Below are 11,860 nucleotides of genomic sequence, written 5' to 3'. Positions count from 1 at the left end.
ATTCTTTTGAACTTGGAAAAAAAAAAACGTATCCACAAAAATATTAAAAAGTACTGTATTTAAAATTAATAATGACAAGAAAGTTTTCTTGAGCAGCAAATCTGCATATTAGAATGGTTTCTTAAGTGTTACACAGGAGTAATGGCTGCTGAAAATGTATTCAGCTTTGTCATCGAGTAAAAATTATTTTTTTAAATTCATAAAAATAGAAAATATTAATTTTAAGTTTTAACAATATTTTACAATATTACTGTTTTAAAGTATTTTAATCAAATACATGCTTCCTTGGTGAACATAAGAGACTTGCCAACCACAAAATATTAAACAGTAGTGTTTATTCAGATTTATATTTCTGCATTACAGGTTGTATGACAGACTCCTAAAAGTTGCAGAGATGGGTCATGCCAAGGCCATGGAGAAGGTGGCATATGCTATGCTGTTTGGAGACTACTTACCCCAGAGCATTCCTCGGGCGAAGGAGATCTTTGAGAAGCTGGCACTGGAGGGCTCCCCTAAAGCCCAGACTGTAATAGCAACTGTTTATTAACAAAATGTCATCTTTCTATGTTAATACTGATGCTTTTTTTGTCCTGTGACTCATTTCAAGCTGTTTCTTAAGAATAGCAGCTGTGTGTGGGGTATCACTGCTGTACAATTGCATCAGGAAAAGTTTATTCCATTTTATATAATTACTTTCTTTTTCTGCATTACAGGTTGTATGACAGACTCCTAAAAGTTGCAGAGATGGGTCATGCCAAGGCCATGGAGAAGGTGGCATATGCTATGCTGTTTGGAGACTACTTACCCCAGAGCATTCCTCGGGCGAAGGAGATCTTTGAGAAGCTGGCACTGGAGGGCTCCCCTAAAGCCCAGACTGTAATAGCAACTGTTTATTAACGAAATGTCATCTTTCTATGTTAATACTGATGCTTTTTTTGTCCTGTGACTCATTTCAAGCTGTTTCTTAAGAATAGCAGCTGTGTGTGGGGTTGTATCACTGCTGTACAATTGCATCAGGAAAAGTTTATTCCATTTTATATAATTACTTTCTTTTCTTCTTTTTTTTTTTGTACATTTGAGAAACCAATTTTCAATTTGTGTTCACACAGGCACTTGGTTTCCTATATGCTGCAGGATTAGGGGTGAACTCAAGTCAAGCAAAGGTATTCCCTAATGACATTTATCTAGAAAGCACAGCCTGCTTATTTTAAATGTGAATGTTTAATGAAAATGCTGTTTTTCATCTAATTGCAGGCATTGGTGTACTACACCTTTGGAGCTTTGGGTGGAAACCTATTAGCACATATGATTCTGGTAAGAAGAATGATTCTCTGTCCTGTATTTTAAACCAGGGAGGATCCTGTTCCACCGAGGAAATTAGACTTGATGACTTGCTTATCGTATGCGTCAAGTCTTTATTTGACTTTGCATATATCAAGTTGAGTGTCTAAACAAACCTTTGGATCTATTGAAGTTCTGACCGACACGCTGGCTCAGTTACATGCAGCAAAGTTGAAACCTCAGATCATGTGGCACCATAATTTATCCATGACTACTTTCTTAATGCATTGGTGTGGTTGTAGGCTTGTGTTTAGCCTGCATTTCCTGGCTGTGCCATCTGCTAAATGCCATCAATTTTTTTCAGGGCTACAGATATTGGGGAGGTGTTGGGGTTCCTCAGAGCTGTGAATCTGCTCTCACTCACTACAGACTAGTGGCCAATCATGGTAAATCTTGTCACATTTATATGCAGTCCTCATATGTCTAAACATATCGAATTTCAGCACAGCATCTTTTAAAAGATGTTATCTGGATCCTTGGTCGCCACTCACCTTTTTTCCCAGTCTGTCTAAGGAAATGTTTAGTGACTTAAATGCTACATGTGAGCAGTGCAGTGTGACCATAAAACTATAAAATCTCTGTAGGAATTAATTTTTCATTTGAATTACACTCATACTGCTCATGAATAATCACTGGTACTGCTCAGTTGTTCTCACTTTGTCCATATCTAACCTCAGTGATGATTAAGTCTTGTAATATCAAAGTAACTACTTTTGTAACAAAGACGTTTGTTTTTTTTATTAGTGGCCAGCGATGTATCCCTGACAGGGGGCAGTGCAGTACAGCGGATCCGGCTCTTAGATGAAGTGGAAAATCCTGGTTCTAGCAGTGGAATGCTAGAGGAGGATTTAATCCAGTACTACCAGTTCTTGGCTGAGAAAGGAGATGTGCAGGCACAGGTAAAATAAAACCATTCTGATTTGTCTGTAAGAAGAATTTCACCCTGTGGCATTATTTGAAGTTGAACATAGACTGTATCACTGCAGCAATTAATGGCCTTATGTACTTGTATTTTTGACTGTTACTATCACACTTAAATTTTCTTGTCTAGGTGGGCCTGGGCCAGTTAAACTTACATGGAGGACGAGGTGTGGAACAGAATCATCAGGTAGTTTTTTTGGGGGGGGGCTCTGATATTTTATGTACATTTCTTCGAATAATTTGAAATAATGATTTTATAGTTACTTTCTATTTGTCATTATTTTTAGCGAGCATATGAGTACTTTAACCAAGCAGCAAATGCAGGGAACACACATGCAATGGCCTTCCTTGGAAAGGTATAGACTTAATTAGTCCCTTATTTTGAGTTTTCCTGGACTGTAGCTGAATGATCTCGCTGTTGTTCAACCTCTGTGTCCATTTTTCTTTCTCTAACTCTCATTCTGTTGTTTCAGATGTACTCTGAAGGCAGTGAGTATGTGCCTCAGAACAATGACACAGCCCTGCATTATTTCAAAAAGGCTGCAGATTTGGTGAGAATTATTTTCCCCTTTCAAGATTCAGAAACTGTTCATTTTCAAATGTTCTCTAATCTGTCATTTTTGTTGGCATCTTTTTAGGGAAATCCGGTTGGCCAGAGTGGCCTCGGTATGGCTTACCTGTATGGAAGGGGTGTTCCTGTGGTGAGCTTCCTAGATGAGATGAACTTTATGCAATCATTCAAAGATCTTTTGAGTCATCGTTTCTTCTCGATCCTGCAGAACTATGACCTGGCACTGAAGTATTTTCAGAAGGCTGCAGAGCAAGGCTGGGTGGACGGACAGTTGCAGCTGGGATCCATGTACTACAGTAAGTGTGTGTCAGACAGAGAAATTGCATGTGAATAATTTGCTTTCATTTTTTTTCTCTTCACTTCTGCTTCTTTACTTTTCCTGCTGTTACTGCAAAAGGAAAAAGCACAGAGAATGACAATGCCGTGAAGGGTTTTTAACAGGCTAATTTTATGTGTATGTATACACAACTCAGTATTTCCGCGCTGTCTGAAACTAGTCTCTTGTACGCACTTTGATTGTGTGTGAGAACAGCACATGAGTAACGAATTTAGCTCTCTTTCGTTTCTTCTTCTTGTGGTTTAAAATTGCTTGTACGTGTAAATTGGCAAATTAATCTGCGAATCACGTGCGTGTCGAACGGTAGGGTCTCATCCGTACGTATTACGGATCAACTGCGATCCGTTTAACTCCTAATATGTGACCGATCAGAGCAATCTTTCATTTACTTATTTAACATGAAATTGTCAAATTGCTACTCCATATAAATCGCATACAAAGAAAAATACTGAATAATTATATCAATCATTAGCATAAATAAATAGTGTCATATCTATACACATTTTATTTTTCCCATGTCGAACGGTAGGGTCTCATCCGTACGTATTACGGATCAACTGCGATCCGTTTAACTCCTAATATGTGACCGATCAGAGCAATCTTTCATTTACTTATTTAACATGAAATTGTCAAATTGCTACTCCACATAAATCGCATACAAAGAAAAATACTGAATAATTATATCAATCATTAGCATAAATAAATAACAGAGTGTCATATCTATACACATTTTTCCCAGAACGTTCTTGCGACCCGGTAGCGGGTTGCGACCCGGTGGTTGGGGACCTCTGCCTTAGAATATAGAACAGGGAATTATTATTATTATTATTATAAAAATAATTTTAAAATAATTTCAGACATTCAAATAATTTTACCAGACATTACTAATTTCTAAATATAATAATAATAATAATAACAACTGATACTGATATTTTATGTATTTATTTAATAGACATTTGTAAAATAAAATTTTAAACAAATGGAAAAACCATGAAAATTTTAGTGAATTTTTCACAATTTGCTCTGCTCTAATAATGCTTCAGTATATATTTCTGTTTTTCCTTTTCCCTTTTTCTACCTGCCTGTCTAGCTCACTCTTCCACCACTTCAATAGCGATTTATCTTATTTTTTATCTTAAATCACAGCTAACTCCTTTTGGTTTGGTTGCCTAGGTGATTGTTGCCATGACAAACTCCCACCAAAACAAATATGGAAAAACCATGAAAATTTTAGTGAATTTTTCACAATTTGCTCTGCTCTAATATTGCTTCAGTATATATTTCTGTTTTTCCTTTTCCCTTTTTCTACCTGCCTGTCTAGCTCACTCTTCCACCACTTCAATAGCGATTTATCTTATTTTTATCTTAAATCACAGCTAACTCCTTTTGGTTTGGTTGCCTAGGTGATTGTTGCCATGACAAACTCCCACCTGCATTCTGCTTTGGCATGATCTTGACAAACATTGAGGACTCAGAAGTGTGTTACTCATTTCAGCTAGTGGGTGTTGAGAGTATAAAAAGTGCATTTATGACTTTCACTTTCTTCATATTTTAGATGGAATCGGGGTGAAACGTGATTATAAGCAGGCTCTTAAATTCTTTAACCTGGCATCTCAAGCGGGTCATATCCTAGCCTTCTACAATCTAGCTCAGATGCATGCCACGGGGACTGGGGTCATGCGCTCCTGCCACACTGCAGTGGAGGTGAGACGCTATTTCATCATGCATGGCCATGTTTCAAAAAACTTCTCTGATAGTTTACCATGAATGTATGTGTGAGACCAGCTCTTCAAGAACGTGTGTGAGCGCGGCCGCTGGTCTGAGAGACTCATGGCAGCATACGGAAGCTTTAAGGACGGCGACATGGACTCTGCTCTAGTACAGTATCTACTGCTGGCCGAACAGGGCTACGAGGTCGCCCAGAGCAATGTAGCCTTCATCCTTGATCAAAGTGAGTCAGTGATTTGCCACTACCACCAGAGGGTGCTAAACCCCCAACACCTACATGCAAATTAATTTTGGTATTAGGTCAAAAGTTGGTCTGAGAATAGTTGGTCAGCATCTGCCATTTAATCTAAATTTTGTTTTTAAATCATATCTTTATTTTAAAAAAATATGAATAACAACAAAAAACTGTTTATGTATACTTTACCATCCCATTCTGCCCTGACAATAATCTGAAATTTGAAATAAAGAACAGATTTCCCACCCATAGTCATTAAGTCATGGAAATTTTTACAATTGTTATTTTTAGGCCTGGAAAAGTCATGGATGTATGACTTTTATATTTTATGGAGAGTATGCATATCTAAAGGGAATATAATTATTATTTCATGTTCTGCCATTTAATCTAAATTTTGTTTTTAAATCATATCTTTATTTTAAAAAAATATGAATAACAACAAAAAACAGTTTATGTATACTTTACCATCCCATTCTGCCCTGACAATAATCTGAAATTTGAAATAAAGAACAGATTTCCCACCCATAGTCATTAAGTCATGGAAATTTTTACAATTGTTATTTTTAGGCCTGGAAAAGTCATGGCTGTATGACTTTTATATTTTATGGAGAGTATGCATATCTAAAGGGAATATAATTATTATTTCATGTTATGCTCTAAAATATTCAAATGCTTTTGCTAGTTAATCAATATGTTACTTTTAAGAAATTATTACAATTAAATGTTTTGTCACTGATATGCTAATGAATAACTGCCATGGAAATCTGTGTATTATGATTTCTTTTTTTAAAGGGGTCATGAGCTGCCTTTTTATATTATTTTGTACTGTTCTCTGAGGTCCCCTTATAATGTTCTCAAGATTTTTACATCAAATTACATAATTCAGAAGTAATATGCTGTTTTCTCTCCTGTTTTTAATGCCCTCATCAGAACGCTCTGTTTGAATAGGAGTCAGTGGCTGATTGTAGACTCCGAGATGGCCACTCGAGTTAGTGACTTGGACTCGAGTCGCATTTTTATAGACTTCAGACTCGACCTGAAATGACTCAAGACTTGACTCGACTCGAGGAAAAGTCGACTCGTGAATATTTTAAAAGAAACTCAAGTCTTTTATCAGTTATAATACTTATAACTGATATTCAGAAGGCAGACCGCATCCGCACCCCGGCATCCATCCGGACCGCGAGCGTAACAGCAGCACCATTTTAAGTGAGCAGCGCGTCAAAACAGTGGAGCGGATCACATAACAAGCGCTCAGGGTCGTTTATGGTAAATATCTTTCAGCGCTATATCCTCTAGTATTTTTTATCAAAAGCCAAACGCGCTTTATTCTTCATTCAAACTCAAGAGCTGCAGATGACGCGGTTATTTTAACAACAACAGAAACAACAAAACACAGCAGAAAACAACAATGCTGCAAATATAGTTTTTTTCATACTATCTATTTATCTATCTATAACCCATGACTCTGACTGTTCAAACCAGATGTGACAAGACGTTTGTGATCTACATTTAGCATTATTAATCTGTAGGCTAAGAACATTTCAAAAGAATCATGTATATCATGTATTATAATTGGGAAAATTTTTGTTAGATGGCTTGGATAGAACTTAAACTTTGAAATTGCTAGATATCGTTCTTTTCTGCTCAAGATGAGAGCGTTTTGATTTATTGTTGCTACATTGTTTTTAGATAATGCTTTTAAGTAGGCGAACATATTAAAATAGTATAGATTTCAGGTGGAAAACCCTGAACAGAAACATGTATCTAAATGTAAAAATGCAATACATGTAAAAAACATTTATTTTTTAATTTTTTCGGAACTCTGCTTGGAAGAAAATGGAGGCCACACCTGGGAAATTTAATTGAATACCCCTTATATAATACAGAAATACTTTATTTGTATGGTTTTGTAATATCTGTGTCTCACATTTCCTTGTGTGTCATGGTAGATCGGACTCTTATTATAGAATTTCATTACAGAAAAACTGTTTTGAACATGGTAATGGATTAAAACACAGCCTATAAATAACAGGCTGGATGTACAATAAACTTACATCTTACACCTCTTTTTTTTTTTTTTTTTTTAAAAAGCAAATCAAAGAATATATATTTTGTCTATAGCCTATAAAACAGCTTCGTAAATAGGAAGATTTCAATACATGAGGATTCTGAATGAGATTTTTTTTTATAGCAAGCCATTAAATGACTTGAGACTCGACTCGGACTCGTGACCAAAGACTCGAGACTTGACTCAGACTCCAGGTTAAAGACTTCAGACTTGACTCGGACTCCAAGTTAAAGACTTGTGAACATATCTGCTCTGAAGTAAACATCCACTGCTATGATTGGCTATTAGTTGTGTATGTTTGACAGCAAATAAAAAAGCATAAATACTCAGTACATATCAAACGATCTGTAATTACAGACAAAGCAATAGTGACCACGTAATAAAAAACAGTTACTCACACTTGTGTGGTGCGACATTACTGTCGGATCCAATATAGTCGGTACAACGTTGTCTTTTAGTTTCAGTCTTTCTGGAAATCCTGTGTCGAATTGTGCCTTGTTTGTAAATGAATCCGTAGTCAAATTAAGTGAACAAAGGACCAAGTTCTTACTGATGCGATCTGGATATTAAAAATAAAGTTAATTTACTCTTTCCTAATGTTGGGATCAGAAGGAAGGCAATGCAAAGACTGTCCTTGCGTCCCAATGTGCATACTGTCCACCCTATATGCCGTAAATAGTATTGAAAAGTACTAATATCACAGAATTTAGGATGGATAGTATGCACATTGGGACGCAGGCTGTGTTTTTCCACAACTTGGCACTGCACAGCGTCTTGTTGCCTTCAGAGCCATCTTTATTGTTTGACTTCTGCATAGACCTGCGTTCAGCTCTCTCGCTTTTTACACTACGTGTGTGAATCGGTAGGCGGGGCCAAACAGGCAGCGACTTAGAAGCAGGTGTTGATCTTCTTTCTGCAGAGGGGGTGTTTAGCCACATTATTACATCATCAAGTGGCACATTCCACAAGCTGTCGTTTTTGGCAGACTGCCTTCAATATAAGCTGTTTTTACACTAACAAGAAAGTTTTGAGTTCTGAAACTTACATGATGTTTTTATAGTCCAGTGATTTTCTTATATGTCAAAAGATCAAGGGAATTTTGATTTCTCAGTTCATGACCTCTTTAAAGCGTAATTATTAGTCATCTTAAATGACTGGGAAAAAAGTTATGGAAATTCATGTCTAAATATGTGGGAACATTTAAAGAAGGTCACAGAATCTTTGTGAAGGTAGAGCATTCTGCACAGAAAGCCTGAGAGACTACGTATAAAGATGTTCCCTTCATGTTTATTGTCCCTTGGTAAATTAAAACCCAGCTAAATTAAGCCATTTCACATTGTAATAATAAATCTGACTCTGCGTATGTGTCTTTCAGAGGGATCACAGATTTTCAATGAGAATGAATCTTACCCACGGGCTTTGCTCCACTGGACCAGAGCAGCTGCTCAAGGTTAGACTGTTCTCTTCAACCCACACAGTCACTCTAGCAAATGCCAAAGTGCTTTGATGACCTTACAACCATTATAGTGAGACAAATATAACTGCTTGCTACATGACTCGCTCAAATACTTGATTCTGATTGGTCATTCGCAGCATCCTGCTGCCTCACATTTCAGTATCATTGCTGCTATTTTACTGTTGTCTCTGGCAACCAATCTTTGTCATATTCATATTACTTTCATATTACTCTTTAAAGAAAATGTATTACATATTGATAAAATACGCAATTTCACTATATCATGACCATTTATTTACTTACTTGGTACACAGCTACGTATGTAATAAGCAGGATAATGTAAAGTCAGACAATCACTGTTGCAAAATAAAAACATATATTTTTTTTATAACATGTTATTAAATATTGTTTGAGGCTCTATCAAGCTGTTGAACACCGAGGACCTCTGTATCAGTATCTGTTTTATATTTTGTTTTGCTATCAGGTTACACAGTGGCCAGAATCAAGCTGGGTGACTATCATTTCTACGGCTATGGCACTGATGTGGACTATGAGACTGCAGTCATTCACTATCGTCTGGCCTCTGAGCAACAGCACAGTGCACAGGCCATGTTCAACCTAGGCTATATGCATGAGAAGGGCCTTGGAATTAAACAGGTGAAATATCTGTGCATATTTACATATAAGCAAGCATGTACATTACCGTTCAAAAGATTGGGGTCTGTGAGATGTTTTTGAAACACATTTTATGCACCCCAAGGCTGCATTTATTTTAATTTATTTGATTAATAACAGTAAAATTGTGACCTATTATTACTATAAAAAAAACATTACAGCGCCATTGCGTCTTGAATTCGAATCACGGCTCGTGGACCTTTCCCGCCCCTATCTCTCCCACGTCGCTTCCTGTCATTACACTGTCCAATTTAAATAAAAGGCAAAACGCCAAAAATAAATCTTAAAAAAAAAAAAACTTTTTCTAATATATTTAAAAAGTATAATTTATTCCTGTGATTGCAAAGTCTCAAGTATTCAGTGCCACATGATCCTTCAGAAATCATTCATTTTTCCAATATGCTGATTTGGTCCTCAAGAAACGTATTATCTATGTTGAAACCTTTCAACTTTTTTAGCATTTTTGTAGAAACTGTGATAAATTTTTTTAGGATTCTTTGTAAAAAGAAAGTTCAAAAGAACAGCATTTACTTGAATCAGAAAACTTTTGTAACATCATAAATGTCTTCCCTGTCACTTTTATCAATTTAATGCATTCTTGCTGAATAAAAGTATTAATTTCTTTCTAAAAACTTTCTTTACTGACCATATTGAATCTGTAGTGAATACAGTGCGCTAATTTTTTGTATTGCTCCTTCACAGGACATTCATCTGGCTAAACGTTTCTATGACATGGCTGCAGAAGCCAGTCCTGATGCCCAAGTTCCTGTGTTCCTGGCCCTGTGCAAGCTGGGCCTTATTTATGCACAACAGTACCTGCAAGATCTTAATGTAGGTCAAATCTTTCAGTGAGAATCCACCTGAAATCTGATTTGCCTCAAGTCAAGGACTAACCAATAACATTAATCTTTTTTTTTTTACTTAAGCTGAATGAGCTTCTATCTCAGGTGGATCTTGACCAGTTACTGGGTCCTGAGTGGGATCTCTACCTCATGACTGTCATTGCTCTGCTCTTGGGCACAGTAGTCGCATATCGGCAGAGACAGCACCAAGCCGTACCCAGAGCCCCTCCAGCACCCCCTAGACCTCCAGCCCAGCCTGAGCAGCCAGCCGGAGAGCCTGAGGAACAATGAGAGAGCAGGTATCAGAGTGGAGGTGACCAAATGGGACAAGGATTACTGGAGAACGAATTGAGGCCCAACTTGGGACAGCCACTGACACCTGCACCTGCTGTGGTCTTTAATCTTGTTAACCCCAAAAGAGCTTTCAGGACTCTTGTTGCCCTGTCCAGCCCCTCCTTTGTCTTTTAACTGTGGCTTGGGGAAAAACTAGATGAACTTCTACAATATCTTAAATGTGCTCCTCAGGGTTTTGCCAGGTGAAATAACATTTGTGCAAATCAACACTCACTATGTGGGGGGAAAAATACAACATTGTTGAATGAACTCCATTAGTTGTTTCTGCTTTTGCTTGTCACTGTGCTAAAAGCTAAGGATCGAACCTATTAGGTGCAACCCATTCAGATTTGTTTTTTTTGTATTAAGTTTAGTACAAATTCATGCCTCTTTGGAACGCAGAGTTTAAGGTGGACTGTGCTCTGAGTTCAATATGTAAAAAGTTCATACTCTCAGCATGCTTTCATTTAAGTGGCTTGCTAGCAGATTTTTTTTTCCAGTAGTCCAGAAATGATTTATAACGTCAGTATTTGGACAAAAGTAGTTTTCAGCAGCACATTGATGTACATTTCACTGTCTCGATTCAAATGTGCACAGTTACATATGAATAAACTACACGGTAAGTAATCTAAGGTTAGCAGTTTTTCATAAGGCTTTTTATTGCCATAAACGCTCACCTTGCCAAATGTTGAATCATTTAGATTACTACTGCCTTTGATTTACTTTAATTGTTACAAAAGTGTCTCTGTAGGGTGTTTATGATACTAATTTAGTGCAATTATGGCTGGTGTCCAGTATGTTTCAGATATTTGAAGCTCTAGTTACCTCAAACCTCATTCATCATTAGTCATTCAACCTTTCCAAAAGTTTTCAAAATGGGATTTAAATACTTCTGCATACATGAAAAATATTTGAATTGATGAATGGGTTGCTGTATGGCTATAATGTTCGTTTTTTTTTTTGTATTACAAGACACCTTTTTGACTTTTTATTTTAAGATAAATACATTGAATGCTCTCAGAAATGTTTTTGATGATACGCGTTTAAGATCTGTAGCTCTGTGAATTCCTGAAATTGATCCATTTGTTTTGGGATGTGGCTGTTTGTGTGCTAAATCTCAGTTTTAGGTTCTTTTTCAGAGGAAAAATATTTCAGTTGTGAACATGTCTAGAATATCTATTGATTATTTGGCAATGGTGTCTGTCGTTTCAGGTAACATAGCAATACCACAACTTTTGGTGTGTAAAAAAAATAAAAATCTGTAATGTAAGCATATGTATGTGAATAGGATGTAAAGAACTGTTTTTCTTGTGAAGATTCACCTGAGCATTAGTTTGTTTTTTTCTTGCA

The 11,860-nt window shown here is 36.7% G+C and overlaps 1 protein-coding gene across 1 annotated transcript; it reads left to right on the top strand.

Moving 5' to 3' along the window:
- Positions 1 to 394: 394 nt before the first annotated feature.
- On the top strand, positions 395 to 11,847 carry LOC107585782 (protein sel-1 homolog 1-like). Its single transcript, XM_016272933.1, has 18 exons — positions 395 to 526; positions 608 to 609; positions 714 to 876; positions 1,110 to 1,163; positions 1,255 to 1,314; positions 1,646 to 1,727; positions 2,086 to 2,240; positions 2,393 to 2,449; positions 2,550 to 2,618; positions 2,736 to 2,813; positions 2,901 to 2,963; positions 3,042 to 3,129; positions 4,726 to 4,874; positions 4,956 to 5,121; positions 8,580 to 8,654; positions 9,145 to 9,317; positions 10,038 to 10,166; positions 10,262 to 11,847. Exons 1-18 carry the CDS (start codon positions 395 to 397, stop codon positions 10,466 to 10,468), a joined length of 1,902 nt encoding a protein of 633 aa, XP_016128419.1. The 3' UTR covers positions 10,469 to 11,847.
- Positions 11,848 to 11,860: the final 13 nt, after the last annotated feature.

The sequence above is a fragment of the Sinocyclocheilus grahami genome, unplaced genomic scaffold, assembly GCF_001515645.1.
Source record: "Sinocyclocheilus grahami isolate Dianchi unplaced genomic scaffold, SAMN03320097.WGS_v1.1 scaffold5.1, whole genome shotgun sequence".
Classification (NCBI taxonomy): Eukaryota; Metazoa; Chordata; class Actinopteri; order Cypriniformes; family Cyprinidae; genus Sinocyclocheilus; species Sinocyclocheilus grahami.
Note: the sequence above shows the minus strand (reverse complement) of the source record. Positions and strands in the feature narration are given on the sequence as shown.

Bases quoted from the DNA above. Each gene is read 5' to 3' on its own strand.
- LOC107585782 (XM_016272933.1), top strand. From the start codon at position 395: ATGGGTCATGCCAAGGCCATGGAGAAGGTGGCATATGCTATGCTGTTT. The intron at 1,315-1,645 runs GTAAGAAGAATG...AATTTTTTTCAG, and splicing joins TATTAGCACATATGATTCTG to GGCTACAGATATTGGGGAGG. The intron at 3,130-4,725 runs GTAAGTGTGTGT...TTCATATTTTAG, and splicing joins GCTGGGATCCATGTACTACA to ATGGAATCGGGGTGAAACGT.